We start from the raw sequence: 17,255 nt of genomic DNA, 5'->3' as shown, positions 1-17,255 counted from the left end.
GCAGAAGACATCTCGGGATGGCTCCCCAAGGAGATACCACACCCTCGTGAGAGAAAGTCTAACCCAGGCAAAAGGGCAAGGAGGGACCAGCACCCATGTAGGAATCCCCTATGGCACTGCTGTGACTCAAGACAACATTTTGGGCATTTTATCCCAGAAACTAGTGTTCTGACGTTTTTAAGGGGAAAAACAATTTTTTCCAAAGGAAAATATTGACGAGAACAAAGCAGCAGATTTGCATTTGTGTTTTCTGTGAAGGGGAAAAACAGTTTTTCTAAGTCAGTTCCATCAAAATCTCAATAGAAAAAGCACAGAGTGAACTCAGCTGACGGGGTTTCACCCCAAGGGAAATCTTCCTCTAAGAAGAGCCTGACAGTGCCCCATTGCCATTTACCTAAATCATGGGGTCACTGCAGAGCCAAGGCTGGGAGCCTCATGGTAGGCATGTTCCCTAAGGACCACCTCCAGCTCACTCCCAAAAAACTTGAAACAAAAGGACCTATGTTTAACCAAGCATTGATTTTTCCCCTCTATAGCCTCCATCACTCACAGCTGTCCCAGCTAAAGCCAGAGCAAGGCACATCTCGCATTGCCCACTCACACAGTGTTTCTTTGTCAGTTTTACAACAGGAATAAATCATTTACTCCCAAATCCACTTTACAAACCTCCCAGCATCTCATCCCTACAAGGTTCTCAACAACTATGCCGGTAGACCTGAAAAATTATATTAAAAGGAAAATAAAAATGGAAAAGGTTGACCTCAAGCCCAGCAGACCTGGAGATGCTCAGAAACTCTGCGCTTGATAAAGTCTACAACTCAAACTTTTTGCAAAGCCTGTCCCACCGGCCAGGCTGTGCCACATTTGCATAGTAGCTCAACAATTGCCTACATTCCCAAAAGACACGTGGGGGCCTGATCCACACAGTTTACCCCAAAAGGGCCTCACTTGCAATATTAAGTCTTTCAAAAGTAACTAAAGCCAACACCACACGCAAAAGATTTGCAGTTTCACACAGTAGCGAAAAGACCATTTTCCTTATCAAGACAACATTATCCTGGTGATGCAAGATGAAGGGGCTTGCATGTTCGCATCCCAGACTGAGCGATCTGAGTCATGCCCAGGAAGGGAAGGAAAAACTACTGTGGGTACTGTAATGAAAATATGTTCTTCTGGCGAGCGAGCCTGCTCCCGCGTGGGGCCCGCGGGGAGGTGCCGAGCCATGATATGCTCCAGCAATTTCCAGCTGCTGCAAGCCCCCAAGAGACATCAGAGTCAACTGACATCGCTCCTACTTGGGCGAATTTCAGCCCAGACACCCCCAGCTCTTCAGCCAAAGCTGGCATTATGTTTACCTCCCCTCCTCTCCTCCCCTCTGCCATCATTAGGAGAGCAAAGAAAAAAAAAAAAGCGCTATTTTTTATATGCTCGTTAAGTATAATCTGCTAAATGTTCTATGCCAATGCATAAAGCTGCCTACTATGCTAATAGAATATTTAATTGACATTTATTTGCTGACTAGTTATTTATGCTAACGTCATCCCTGCATAATTAATAGTCTGCTAAAGTCGACTTGAAAAGCACACATAAAACACTGTACTAGGAGTCATTTGCAGTATTTAAAATAGAGAAATCTTGCAATTTATTTACATTTGGTTAGTCTAAACTTGGTTTTGATTAAATAAGAGCATAAGGATTGGTCAAAGATACAAAATAAAAAAATCTATATGCTACTTCAGAACTATCCACGGTCTTTAACAGTACAACCTGCCAAAGAAGATTTCTGAGTTTCATTTTACTTGGCTTGAGGGCCCAGTTCTTCGCTGATGTAAAACAGCATAAGCTCGGTGAATGCCTACTGATTTTCTCCAGCCTCAAGCTCTTAGGAAGTAATATTTCAGGTGAGCCTTCAGTGAAAGAGCTAAACCAGGGCCAGATCTGCTCTCAATTATACCTGTAGAAAAGCAAACTCATCTCAGATAAGTCAGTGGAAGTGAGCCAACTCCTCACAAAGATAAAAGAAGTCCACCCTGCCCATCTGATCCCTCTACCTGCACTATTATCACTGACCTGCAGGCATAGTTTATTTCCTCTAGGATGAGATTACCACGGGAAAGTTGGCTTCAGATAAAAAAAAAAAAAAAAAAACAAAACAAAACAACATCCATGATCACATTTTCTGACAGAAAAGCTTTGGAGGCCTTCATCTATTTTCAGAAACATAATCTCTGTGCCGCTCTCTGCAGAACCTGTGGACAAGCTTTGCAAACAGAAGTGACCTCCAAGAATGATGCTGAAAGGCAAGTGTATGGGCCACACCTCCACCACCATCCCCAGCTGTGCCCCTCAAAAAAAGCCCCCTGTGCACCTAGGGAGTCTGAAATGACACCAAATCCATACCCCAAGAAGAAAGTGACTGCTCAGGGTTTGCTCTTCTCTTTGCTCCTGTCTCACCATCTCCCCTTACTGCTCCCATTCCCAACCCCTGCGCCCCATTTGCTCTCAATCCCACGACTTTCTGCTGTAGTCCAGCCCCAGCATCTCTTCTAACCACTACATCCACCAATAATTTCACATGAGCACTAACAAAATGGAAAAACTGGCTCAAAATTTCTTCTATCTATCTATTCATCTGTCTGACATCTTGCCCGCAAATCAGCTGTGCAACACAGCCAACCACCTTTTGACTATGCAGAATCTGGTCAGTCCTCATGATGTAAGCTTTGACATGGCCAACTGGACCCACTTCTCCCCTCCCTTACACCAGTGATGTCAAACAGCACAACTTGGCTCTGTGACAGATTCAGATAGTGGTAATTTAAAAATAAATTAAATAAAAAAAAAGTTTTCATTTGAAGGCAACCCTGTTTGCTGTAGCATGTTTTATCTCTTTTCATCCATATCCTGCCCAGAATCAGATCCAGCACTTCACATCTGAGTGAAATTCCCCTCCTTTGGCCTGGATCTAGGATAAAAGTTAACCTGACCTGAGTGAAACAGAAAAAAAAACATTTCAAGTAGTGACCAAATGATGATGTTCACCTTCACAGAAAGTCTGGGCAGACAAAATTCTTTGTATCTACCACTCTTAAGGATATATCTCAATTGATGAAGTTCAGTGCCATTCAAGAGGGACTCACTTCACCCAGGATCAGGATTTTCATCTTTAATCCTCCTCATTTTGGTGTAACAGAGAAGTAAAGGCTGCTTTCCTACACATAATTGCAGTACAATTGATCATCTTAATCACCAAATCCAGGTATAAATGGTGTTCAGAGCTTTTCCATCTGTATCAGTTCATTGTAAAAATCAAAATATAGACCTGGTTCTCTCCCCACTGTATTTCTTTACATCTCCAGTCTCCTCAGTTTTCTGGTTTACACGGCAAGCAGACTCAAGCTCACCGAGTGGATCTGCACACAGAAATGCCCTATTTGAATTTCCATCTGTCAATAACATTAAAGCAGAACCACCGTGGCAATTACAAGTGTACACAATAATCTTGTCATCCAGTGTCTTTAGCGCATCCCAGAATGCATTAAGATAGTTCCAGGAGAGATACGGCTCTGTTGGCTCAGCTGTAAATCTGCAATCTGTACAAAAACACCCAAGTGTCAATCAAAAGACGTTCCTGCTCTCCGCGTGGTTCACAATGCATAATTTAGCTACTACGCTTGTCAGGTTCTCCACACTGCTCTTCTACCCGATGGTAAATGTGTTCATGAACCCAACTGTCATCAACAAAGGAAAACAGCACATGGAAATAACAGGCTAAAAGGAGGCAAGAGACCTCCTTTCCTCTCAGAGTGAAAGGAATTGCTAGAAAGGGAAAGTTTAGTCAGACTTTAATTTTTAATGCTCAATGGGTAAAACATCTCAAGGGATGGAGCGTGTTGAAAAACAACTGCATCAGCTCTGTGCTGAGGAGGAGGACAGCGCTTGGGTATGACACAGGGGGTGATAAAGGCTGTCCCTATTTCCATGCAGGCTAATATAATGGGGAAATTTTAACTAACTTATAGAAAGCCTGTGTTACATCCCACCCCTACAGTGCAGAAAACAAATCCTACTGTACCACTGCAGCCTTGCCACTGTCAAGGAACTCTGAAGCAGGTTGTCCTTCCTCATATGAATTACAATTGCTGAGAGGCCTTGTCAGAAAGGATGAAAATTTCACACTCAGCTACATCAGGCAGTAGCTACCCACCGGTCTACACCACAGTTAATATGCAATAAAATAGAAATCTCTGTCCCAGGACGTGACTTTAGAGCTGATCAGTGCCAAAGCTACAGACCATAAGGACAGCTTCACACTTGCCTCAGCTAGTTCATGAATAAACATCCAATTCATTCAAATGAGTTCTATATTAACTAATTTAAATAATTTTCATTTTGCTTTGAATGGTAAACAGATCTATTCTGCCAGGATAGTTGAGTTTGCAATTCAAATTACACACCGATTTGTAATGAGAAAAATATAATTAATGGCAAAGCTTGAAGTAACTACAATTTTACCCCTTTGATTTCCTGCAGGGAAGGGAGGGAGCGGAGGGTGAAGCTTGCAGGCACACACACACTCACACCATACTTTCATAAGCCAATACATTTCATTGCAAACTCAAGTATTTGGTTTGAGCAGTCCTATCCTAGTGCACTGCACCATAATGTCATGGGAGGACATAATGTGACTTGTCATTATACTTACAGGCACCATGATGCAATACTAACGTCACCCAATAAATAGTCATGTAACAGTCTGTAAATTAAATGACTTCCTTCTATTGGGTTCATAAACAATAATTATTTGGCAGCTGCCCCTTAAAAGCTCTGTGTGCGCTGAACATTAAATCAAGCTCTATTGATCTGCTAAACTGAACCAGCCCGGTTTTTCACATCTCTCTCCCATCTAATGAAATTCTTCGTCCTATCACCCTGTACCATTCTTGTCTGGCGTTACATTTATAAGACAAGCACCGGTCAGTCCGATCAGATTCATAAGCAGAAACAGAGCACTGTCCCCAGTGCTGGTATTTCACTCCTTAAACAATTCCTTCTTGGCAGATCTGCTTTTCAAGCAAAGCCTTCAGCCCCTGATTAAAATCAAATCCTAATGACACGTAACTGGCCCTGGCCATGCTGCTTGCATGGTCCTGCTGACAGATACCCTCACCGTAACCAAGACGTGCACAATCAGGCCCTTAGAAAGTGGGCCCATGCAGTCTGAAGGGGGCTTTTGTTTCTGCCAAAGGTTTGACAACAAAATACTGTGCAATGCTAAAAAGGCAAAACCTCCACGGACTTCATAGAGAACACCACTTTCTCTATAACCAATGTGAAGTCTGATCCTGCAGGCTTCACCAGCTAGAATTCTCAGCACTGCGATGAAGTTTGGCTTGGTAAGATACATTCACTGATCAGCAAAGCACTTAAGCACAGGACAAACTCCAGACATCTGCGTACAGTAAGTCTAGTACTCACAAGCTACTTTTAAAAGCTCGTCAGAGCTCCGTTCTCCCTACAGAAGACAAGGGGCACTCTTGAAAATTCAGCTTCTACCCTGTCATGTCCCAATGGGAGTTATGACCTTTTGAAAATCCACCTTTGACCACAGGCTGAACCTTGCAGGCAAACACCCAGAGGAGCTCTGCAATTTATGAGCACATTTAAGACCTCTCTCTTTTCCAAGTGAGAGAAGTCTTGCAGGCTCAAATCCTCCTGGGAATTTTAGATGCCTCATTCCAAAATAATGTAACTCAAGCTCTTAAATGCTTAAATCTCTTGAAATTACAACCTATGCAATGAATTTATTCTTTCGGAAAACAATACTAAGATATATTTAATCGAGTTTATTCACTAAGAATGGAAAAAAAAAAAAAAAAAGCCAACAAAACACCCCCCCAAAAAACAGGGCAGTTGCCCAAATTGAAGACCCTGGCACACAGTTACATCACCCAGCCAGAGGAGAAAGGAGGCATGACGCACTGCACATTTGCAGTCATTCAAGCAAGACAACTCACATGAAGTAGCCACAACCCAAAGAGCAGATTCCAACATTTCCATGAAAAGCAGTTGCCTCTGGTTATAAGACAATCGTTGTTTTCTATTACAAAAGTCGATAATATCTCTTACCCCTTGACCCTTGTATTTTGAGATTTAGTTTACAGCACTGTACACCTTTCTGGTAACACTGATTATAATCCATGTCATAAAAGGTAGTTTAAGAGACCAATAAAATAAAATACCTAACACCTCCTACATCAGCTTGATTTACTAGTGCTAAGCCAACAGATTTCTCAGCCGTATTTGTCTTCAAGACTTCTTGGTGTTTTTTTAAGCAATCAATCCCCTGTTTATTCAAAATACACAGACCAGAACAAAAAGATAAGTTTAGTTCAGAGTTTGGCATACTCAAGGCAGGAATGTCAGCTTTGATTCAAAGACCGTGCCTACAGCTCACTTCAGTGGCAAGTCAAGAAACACCTACACCAGGAGAAATCACACATGGCACACAGCTGGCACATACACTTTTTTCAGTGGTCACATGTAACAGAAGGTAAAAGAATAACTTCAGGAGCAGAATCCTTAAATGAGACTTTTCTTATATGCATGCACAAGGGGAAGTCTAAATATTCATTCCTTCTTCCCTTGATCCAGAATAAATGGGATATATGGTAGGAATACATATAAGTAACAGTGACAAGTATGCCTCTGCTTGGAGCTACATAGTAGTAAGGATACACAGCGGTTCCATTGATGCACATAGCGAAAAAGCCCTATTTTTCTTACGCACTAAGGGATCAAGTTGTATTATTAACAAACTGTTCAACATGGGTCACTCAGTAAGCCACAGCTCTTGCATTCAGCCTTTGTGCACTTAGGAGCTGATAATCAGGACATGCCCTAACCTATGGTGACCAAATTTTGCTCTCTCTAATCATGTATATCTACCATTGGAATTAAAAGCTGCAAGAATCTGGCAATGGAAGGTTTAAAACTTTCAGGGTAAAACACTTGAGTGTACAGCCAAGTTCTGATTTTGGTTACGCACAAACTGATCTTGCTTATTTTAGTTTGTTCTCACTTGAATTTCATCCTTCCTTTCTATGAGAGCAAGACAATTTTCACCTTCAACTGAAAATCACAGCTTTACAATTTAGCAGTACATTTCCTCATTAAGACAGCTTCCTATAGAAGCGCCTTCTGTTGTTACCAACTAGGGCAAAAGCGCCTTTGCTAGAGGCTGACTGGCAAACTGAACCACCCGTTGACCCATGGATACCTGACCCTGACTGCATCACCCAACACCAGCTGAGGATCGGGAGTACCCATTCCAGTGCCCAATATTAGAGCATGACCCTAACAAAACACACAGGACTCACCATCTGGAGGCATCAGGACCTTGTTATTCTGTGTACACCAGCCAACCGGGTGAAGATCTGCTGTCATCACGTCACACCAGAAATCCGCCCTGCGGTCATCTCCATAACCACAGTAACGCAGCAATAAGAGCTGTCCACATGTTGTAATGATCGTAGCCACCCAATACGTGTCTGGATTGCTCTTGTTGGCCACTTCTAATTTCATCCCTGGTTGGAAACTGCTTTGAAGGCTGATTTCCACCTTACAAAATGAGAAAGGCATGGTGTTACCTTTTCTTCTTTGCAGGGAGACCCCCCTCCCCAGCTAAGCAAGAGAATGCTTCCCTTGAAGAGTAGCTCTGGGACAGGACACGAGTTGATTGTGCTCCTTAATCCAACCACCTCTTTCACAGTCTGTCTGGGCAGGACCATTCCTACTTCACTGGCATACACCCCATCAGGCGAGGTCCTGCATGATCTGAAGAGGCCCTCCAGCAGCAGTAACCTCAGCTGCATTACACCTGAGAGAGGACTGGCACCCATCTCAGCATCATAAATCTCACTAACGCCTGAGAAGAGGTAGTGTAAGTGAAGTTGCATGAAGTTGAATTTCCCACAGCACAGCTCCATCAGACAAATCACGGGACACGTGCAAGGTAGAAAGGCAGGTACTAAGCACCTCTAGGAGTTAAGCACAACTACAGTTAGTCATGTAACAACACTAAAGCATCTTTTGAGGCTTGACAAGCATCAAAGGCTGAATGCTGCACCAGGAAAACCAAGGAGAGCATTTCCACTAAAACCATACCCAGCAGCTCAAGCCTCAACTGACTGACTCTCCCATCACCCTGGTAAGTAAGGTAAGATGATCCACTGCTGAAAGAAGCAAATGGTTTGAGTCACTTTCTTGCCATCCAATGGAGATGTCACTTCCATTTATCTCACCAGTGACAGGTTACATGTAACTTGCTTTAGGTCACTGGAGATGCCAGTGCATCTCTTCTAGGACACGGCAGGGACTGCTGTTAAACACTCGGGCCTGCTGCGGGCACATCATACAGTATCTTCCAAGGGCCCGTGGGATGTCTCTAGCTGCTGTTGATAAAGAAGAGGTGGATGCCAGTCCACTGGTTCAGGTGCCAGACTTGTCTTCAGATGACCATCCAAAACATAGCCTGTTATTCCCTCTGAGATGCTTAAGGGCAGGTTCTTAGAAGTTTCTTAGTACCTTATCTCCTACTGAAACCAGAGAGATTATAAAGCCTGGTTTAAGCCTGACTCTGATTAATGTCTCATTTACATGACAGGTTAAAATGCCTCTTTTACTCACAGAGATAAATTTAATATGGTCTATTTGGCCACCTGAGGACTTCACAGACTTGGGGATGCCAAGTCGCAGAGAAAACACTCCTCTGGCATATCAGCAGTACTCCCTCACTCATCCCACTCCATCTTATGACACGAGTGCTGCCCAGCCAAAGCCATTTATTATTTGCAGGTTAACAACAATCCATGTGTATTTACTTGTGTGGGTACTTCCATCAGCATCAATGCCTGGAGTCACAGAATAGTTGAGGTTGGAAGGTACCTTTGGCGATCATTTAAGATTGAAAAAGGTCTGTTACACTACTATTGTACTTAGTCATAAGACAGGATCTTAGCCCCTGTGATGCTAAGGGCCCTCACAAAAAATTCAGGATACATGTTCACTTGTAGTTTTTCTCTTTGCACTCACCATAAGTAAAGACTGAAGTGGTATTCTGGAGACAAGGGACTTGTGACTGGAAATCACATGAAGAGTGGCATCAAACAGACAGATAATATAATATACTCTGACGGCTTTCAGGTTCCTGGCCAACCCAAGGATTTCTGAGGATCAAGTTTTGCGTTGTGAAGCACAGTCACTAAGGACTATTCCCAACACTAACTGGTCTCACATTGACAGCCCCAGGATTGAGGTGCTGTGAGACACCACAATCAGCATGATCAGCAGAATGCACTGGGCATCTCCACGCACCTGAAGACATCCTTAAGGGCTTTATGAAGCACAAAACTTTCACCTGGATCTGGTATTTGGGACAAGATGCTCTCTCCAGGCAGCTGCTGGATCAAGGATGAATTCTACAATAAGCATTGCCCTGTAATTCTCCTGTATAAAGAATTATGGTCCTTCATCCTGCAATACTCCACTGTTGTTAAAATGGAAGCAAAATAAGGAACAGAGGATTGTATTATTTTTTCAGATGTAGATGGAAGAGAGGGTTTTCATCACTGCAGCTCCTTACCCCTTCAAAACAGTCCGAGAAATCGCCTGGAGACAAAGGTGGTTTAATGGCATGTTATTAGTCATCCAAATAAAGACTTCTCTTAAAGTAGCAACAGGTTCCTCAGGAAGCTTTTTCAATGTGGCACAACTATATTGTTCCCAAAGGACAACTCTGCCAGCAAACAGACTCAGTGTAAAACAACCCAGAGCATCACAGCTAAAACCCTTCTCTTCCTGCCAAAGACGTCCACATCGTCCAGATCACGCAGACCAGCCAAGCGAAACTGGTAGAGTCATCACTGGAACTGATGAGCAGCTGTAGCAGAACAGGCTGCTATCTGCATCTGATGGGTCAGGTAGGAGGATGAGCAGCACTGCTCTCATGGGGCTTGCGGCAGAGGACAGAGAACCACCATGACTTGTCGTGGCTTGACACAGATGAAGGCATCACCACACCTTCCTACTAGGCCCCAACGTCTCTGACGGCACCGTCTTTTGGTTGAATGACAAGATGTCCGTGAAAGACCTACCAACACGGCCACATATGCACACCCTTGACTGTGATGAAGAACTCGCACATAAACTTCATTTCTGTGCCATGTCCTCATGTGACACCACACACATGGAACTGAATAGAATAGGTTAAACAACCGGTGGTAGATGGAGAAGCTGGTCCCGAACAACAATATCCTTGACTGTGACAGGCTCTGCTTGGAGACAAAGTCCTTTTTTTTCAAAGCATGCTCTGATCTTCATCAGACAAGACTTCAGACGCTTTGAATGCTACTTGAACTAACATGGACCAGAGACACAGACCATGCTGTCACTACTACAGCTGTCTTTATGAGCCACGTTCACTCAGGAAAAGCATCATCTACCCAAGTACTTGAGGCACTGGGTTCTCATGCTCCTAAGACCACATGTCCAGGCAGGAGACAGAGTTTCCTATGGGCCATGCTGGGCTCTAGTGCTGAGTGACCCTGACAGTCATGTATTAAGAGGACAACTTTGGAGAAGTAAGTCATCCTTGTGAGATGAATGTCTACAGGTTGGGATGGACAGCAATGAATAGAGCAGAAAAAACAGATGAAGAGAAAAAAACTGAGTTCATTATAAGCAAAAGGAGAGCAAAACAAGAGCAAAACAAGCCCTTAAAGATGGAAAATTTGAACCCAAAGCATAGCATAGACAGTGCTCTGAGCTATGACTGCAGATGATGCAAACACACCGGGTTCACCTAACACCAAATAGGGGACCATTCCTATGCAGGTTGCCTCATACACAGAGGGACAAATTCTCCCCAAAATGATCAGACCCCACTTCACTTCTCCAAGGGCACCCCGAAAACCAGAAGGAACGTGTGTAATGCCTGTGAGGCTCCGATGAAGCACGTACGTGTTTGAAGGAGGTGTGGGGAGCAGCACTGGCTCCAGTTTCCTCCAGGAACTCGTCCCAGTTGAAGTCTGCATCCTCAATGCTGGAACCTTCATCTGTTCGAAAGCAAAGAAAAGAAAAAAAAAAAAAGAAAGAAAAGCAGCCTAAAACACAGCCAAAGAAGGCAAAAGTTTTGTCAAGGAGTTCAGGGTGAGAATAGCAACCAGTATAAACATCAACACAAAGGAAAACAGAAAGCTTGTTTTAATGTTCTGCGCTTATCTTTTCTGACCAACTCTTACTATACTTTCAGCAGACTTTGGGACTTCAGCAGCCAACACTTTGAGACCAGAAATGACTCTGCTTTCATGGCAGTGGGAAACAAGCCCATCATACTGCAACAGGCACTTGTGCTCTTTTGTTTTGTATTTGATGATTCCCTTGCTGCAAGGAAGGTGGCTGCCTGTCCATTCTCACAAGGGTGCAATGGCCTTGCTCGTGCCCCAACACTGGCTCACCCCCAGCACTGTTAATTACAGCAGTGTCCTAGTGATAATATTAGAAGTTGCTTCTGTTGGCTGAGCAGTAGGTAGAACAAACATCCCAACCGTTGAGGCTGGGGAGCCCCATTCTCAACCCTGCCACCCTTTCTCTCCTTCCTCAGCATCCCTCCACCCAGAAATCCCAGCCAAGGCCCCCATTCCTCCCTCTTCCCCCATGACTACATCTGCTTTACCTCAAATCCCCCAGCACCTCTCACCAGACCACTATTGCCTTCTTGCTCCCTGTACTTGTACTTGCCCCATTTCAGATTCGCATCATGTCTCCTCTATCCACACCACCACCGCACATGATCCTTCCCCACAGTGAAGGACTTGACTACTCCTTATTTTTGTTTTATAACCACGCTGAGTAGAGCAGAACTGAGGCCTCAAACCATCACTAAAACACACACAGCAATAGTTAAAAATAAATCTTCACTTACAGAAAATCAGCCAAATCTGATTGTTTTCATTTTGTTCCCAAACAGTCTTGCAAACACAGTTTCATCCCCTGAGCAAAAATATTTACAGTCTAGCAATGAGCTCTTTGCAATAAGCATTTATCAGGCAAACTCTGCTAGACCCTTACCTGCCCAAACATTCATCAGTGTGGTCATGATGTAATTAAAGTGACTCATGACAAACTGAATTAAGAAACCTCCCCAGATAGTTTTATGAAGAAAATAGCAGGGTTAATTTATTGCAATTATTGCTACAGGTCTCCAGTTTTCAGGACCAGAAAATTATGTTGTGCAATGGGAATCTCTCATTATTTAATGGAGAAGACACGGGTTTTATTTGCTGCCTATGGAGCCAGACATACACAGTCAAGGGTAAAAAAAGTGCATCAGAAGGTTTTTGAGGCAGAGCTGGTGGAAGATCTGTCTGGGAGTTCAAAGAGAAGCACTGAGCTGTCAATGCTGTTAAACACTTTGCACACTGCTGCATCAAATCTAAGGTCTGGTTCCCGGTCTTAAACTCAAATAACCTGTTTAAATATGGAGATGTAAATCAACATTTACTCCTGTGATAAAGTGGCTACCAGATGACTTTTCAACTCAGCAAGACAATAACCCAACCCCATGATTACAACCTGAAAATAGACAAATTCAACATAGAATAAAGGATGGGCTTTGTTTTGTTTCTTGCAATCATTTCAAAAACCTCCAGGCATAGAAGCTAGCTCTACTTGAGATATTTGACCCAAAATGAGGGGTTTGTTCATTCCTGACCAAAAGATAAACTACAGCTTAACCGCAAGGTAGGAACTTGGTGGAAAAATTGCTAAGAGTTTCCCTTATCTATATCATGCAGGCAGGCAACTTAGATGATCAGAGAAATTTTTCACCCTTAATGTCTGCAACCCCGTGGAGTTAATGTTTTAGAGAAGAGTCAGGTCCAGAGATTTCAGAGGCTGAGCCTCTAAAATAAAGTATGTCGGTCCACAAATAGATGAGCAGATATGGTTGTCCATCCCAGGCTTAAAATTACTCCAATGCTTAAGCAACTTTTTACCCTGAGTACAACCGATCCCTGTCCCACTGAAAGTCAGAAGCATCTGACACAAAAAGCTAAAAGCGTATGTCCTCTGCCTGGTTGCTCCCTGCTTCTGCATCCATCTACGACTGTGGTGTTAGGATGGGCTGCTCAACAACCCCAAGGTCATCTTTACCTCAAGACATCTGACATGGACAGAACATATCCAGGTCAACTTTGGGCTCTCTTCTCTTCTGCTCAGATAATTCCATTTCAGAGCATGAGGCATTTCCCTCAGCCCATAATGCTTTCTGTATAGTCTCACTTTTTTATTCTTGCTTTTTGCTCTAACCTGCTGGGTGAGTCCAGGCAAGTATCTCCTTTTCTCCAGCCTTCCTCAGTAGTCTTATGGGAATTAATCATTCCATAGAGCAGTGGAAGCAAAGATTTTTAGGCAGTTCAGTAGGTAACCTCCAGCCCTTGGAGGGAGCAATGTCTCCATGATGACAAAATCTTCTCCAGAATTTGGCAACAGCACGTTAATTATGTTAGCATTACAGATGCTAGTTATAGATGCAACAAGTATTCCTTCACTTCATAATCTTATTACCCGTGACCTACTCTGCCACGTGCCAACACAGAGAGACTCACTGGCCCCACTGTTCCCACAGCCCCACCGGCAGGTTCATTCACATGCAGTCCAGAAAAACTCACGACAGCACCTGTTTAAAAAAATATCACCCATATTTCCCCTTTCTAAACCCAGATAGAGAGGCTTCAAGACCCTGGGGGGAGGCAGCATGAGAGCTGTAGCCTTCCCTCCCTGTCAGCTCATTTCTCTCTGACACATCACAAGTCTGACTCCTCTACTGTGTTTTATCTGCAGACTTTATCAGGAAATTACTTTTACAAGGTCTGTAAAAATAATGTCAGAGTACTCATTTATCACAGCATCAGTGTTTTATTTCGCTTTGTTTTATCACAAAGGATTTTGAAGGGACTGTACGTTTCCAAAATGTTTTTTTAATGGACTTTGTTCCCTTCTAGAAATCTGGCAGGGGGGCATCCAGAGCAGAGGCAGTGTAGTCCAGGGATGAGACCAACCCAAGGGACCCAACTCCTCCATGCATGTAATGGGACTGTGCACAAATTTCCTAATACACCAGAACAGCACTACTGCTGAGGAGCAGAGGACACCTCTTCCCAACCTCTCTCCATTGCCTGGAGATCTCCCAACTGAAAAGCAGACAGAGAAATGCAAAGTATCTTAATGTATGGAAATTAAGATTGTGCCCACTTGAGAAGAGGTTATAACAAAGCCGATCTGTTTGTCACTTCTCAAGTCATGCACTCCAAGAACAAAGTCCTGGCTCTGATGGAGAGCTGAAAAACCCCAGGTGCCAACATTTCACAGAGTGCCCTGCAAGATGATAGATTTGGCATCAGGCCTATTTTACATATCAGCTCCCTTTCCAATTATTGGTACTTAGGCCCAGTGCTCTTTCTTAATGAAAGAGTCAAGCCTGGCTAGCCTACAATACGGTGCTGTATAAACAAGCCCAGGATGGCAAATAAAATCAACAAGTCATTATCTGTGAGCCTCTCAATAGCTTTAAAGTGCTCATGCATTGACACTATAAAAATGAAACTGTTCCAGCTGTTAACAGCCTCCTGGGATGTTTGGCTATGGGAAATAAAGGTGATAAAGAACCCAAAACTTGTGGCTCCAAGAAACACAGGCTTCACTGAAAAAGACTGTATTTGTGGCAAATTGCTTAGTCAACTTATTATAGCATGTGGATACACTCATGACCTTTTGAGTGAACAGAGAACCGAAATGCTTTAGTAGTTAACACATCAAGCAAGGCAGAGAGCAGAACAGGATCAACCACAAACCTCTGGCATGGCACCAGGAGAGTCACAAAGATCCATATCCCCAAAGAAATTTAGGCACCACATGCCAGTTCTCATTCCAAAACTACTGTCTACGGTTGGCCACCTGAGTATCATCCTAGAGGCTCCTACCTCTCTCCCGTGAATATAAATGGATCCAATGGTGACTAGATCAGGCTGCAGGTGTCCACTCTGGAAATGTCTGGATTAAAAGGACATGAATCCCACCTCAAGAGAGGGGTCTACATCACGTGAGCAACAAGTATTGAGATGTTCCTCTCTGCTCCAGTCAGGGTTATCTTCCTCATCCTCCGGGGAGAAACAGGCAGCTCCAGACGGCAACTCAACCCAAATGCAACCTGGCAGCTGTGTTAAAATGGGATGACTTGCCTTCTGGAGCTGTATCTCTCTCTTCATTGGTAATACAGGCAGCATCAGACGACTAGATTTTGTACGGTGTTTTAAGACACTTCAGCTCCAGATACAGACGTTTAGCTCTAGAGGACCCTCTGTAGACATCTGTATGAATCACACTATAGAAGGAAGAATCTTTCTCTTTTGTGTCTGTGGGAGAATCCAGGGTAATATTTATGTTCTTACCTAAGATGACATAAGTGTATCCTGCTTTCTTTAGGTGGGCTGAATCCATGTTTCTCACCACAACCCTTCCATACCTACACATCCTCCCCTTCACACAGAGACAGTGCACTTTGTCTGTATTCTTTGCCTCCTCCTGGATGCCTAGAGACATCCATTAGATGAAGGCAACCACCTATGATCCTCTATCAGGTAAGTTCCTATCATCCAACTGTTTCTGGTTCAGGGGTTTCCATGAGACAAACATGGTTTCTAAGCAGTTAGTATGCTGCACCATTCTTCCATAAACACATCGAATTTCCCTTAAGTCATCTGAAACAACTAAAACCACTGCATATACTATTGGAAAAAAAAAAAAAAAAAAAAAACAAAAAAAAAAAAAAAAACACAACTTTGGCTGGGCTAACAATCCTACAGCACAGGAAAGTTTTCATCTCTCTGCGTCCCACCTAACATGCAGAACTTCAGAGCCCAGTTGAATCCAGAAGCATCGTGGCAAGACCAATTGGACTACCCCATGTTTCAAACATGTTTTCTGTGCAACACAGCCAGTTTGCATTTTTTATAGGACATCCCTCTCATTTTTCCCTACTGCTGCTGACCTCTTGAAAGCCCACCTGCATTTCCATCTCAGTTGCATAAGCATAATGCAGTTGCTTGCTAAGAGCTGACCAGGTGGTCACTGGCAGCCTGCAGGCCAAATGTCCTACCCTTGTTTATTATTTTCATGATAGAAGTTGCAGATGATGGTTGCATTGCACAAGGGGCTGTGCAAGACAGACCATCCTCACCCTAAGAAGCTTACAAAGTCACCTCAACGACCACAGCTCATTGTTAAATTGGCATGGTCTCACATTGCTGTGAGTCTTCCCCCCTTCCACAGTTCATTAGTAAACGTGGCAAAGATTCAAAGATCAGTCACAGCTTTCCAATGGGAGGTGGTCCAGGGAAATAGGAAAATCACTGAGTCGCTACAAAAACTGAAGAAACTAAAGGCTGGGTGCCCAAATTTCTGAGGTGCTTGGGGAAGAAAAGTGAAAAGCAGACCAAAGACATAGCTTTGCAAAGAACTTCAGCGCAGTGCTGTCTGATAAAGTATAAACCACACCACTGGAGACAAAAGATGCAAGACACTGAAGGCAAAGCGTGCAGAGTTCTAAAGCAGACACCTCAACACTGCTACCGTTGCATTTGAGGAGCACTGAATCAGTAATTCACCACTGGTGAGGGCACCTATTTCCATGGAAGTAAACTTAAGGCATCCCTTCAGGGGGCGCATCTGCAAGCCCATCTGGCATTAACATCTTAGGATCCTTTTGTCAAGAACAGCTCTTACAGAAATGCAAGTGGGTTATGGAAAAGCATTCAAGCATATGAGCATCAGCACCTCAATGCAAAACCAAACCCTTTTATACAGATTAACTGATCAATAGCTCAGTGTTGTTCTCCACAAGTTCATCAGTTAAGCTTTCCTATGCAAACACAGGATGAAGTTAGAAGTTATAGCTGAGCCAAATTAACAATTCAGTGTCAATGGGAGAGGTTCCATTCCCACTAGCATGTCCTCTGGCCCTCCTCATTTCTCCAGCCAATTCAACTCACAAAGCTGGCAGAAAAGTACTGACTTTTTTTTTTTACTATTATCTTTCTGTTGGGTTAGTAAGTCAGCTCAGGGTGTGATGGGCAGCTGAGGCAGGGCAAGAGAAGAGATGATATAAAGAGGAGTCACCCAATTTGGCATCAGAAAGA

The 17,255-nt window shown here is 43.5% G+C and overlaps 1 protein-coding gene across 1 annotated transcript in view; it reads right to left on the bottom strand.

Moving 5' to 3' along the window:
• The window catches only part of SFMBT2 (Scm like with four mbt domains 2), a 124,842-nt gene that overhangs the window by 91,092 nt on the left and 16,495 nt on the right, over nt 1-17,255 (bottom strand). Inside the window, exons 3-4 of the mRNA XM_042793019.1 lie at nt 11,020-11,114; nt 7,380-7,620 (exon numbers count right to left, since the gene is read on the bottom strand). Of these exons, the coding sequence (XP_042648953.1) occupies nt 7,380-7,620; nt 11,020-11,114 (336 nt within the window). The remainder of the gene's footprint in view (nt 1-7,379; nt 7,621-11,019; nt 11,115-17,255) is intronic.

This window comes from Tyto alba, unplaced genomic scaffold (assembly GCF_018691265.1).
Source record: "Tyto alba isolate M040663 unplaced genomic scaffold, T.alba_DEE_v4.0 Super-Scaffold_2, whole genome shotgun sequence".
Taxonomy (NCBI): domain Eukaryota; kingdom Metazoa; phylum Chordata; class Aves; order Strigiformes; family Tytonidae; genus Tyto; species Tyto alba.
Note: the sequence above shows the minus strand (reverse complement) of the source record. Positions and strands in the feature narration are given on the sequence as shown.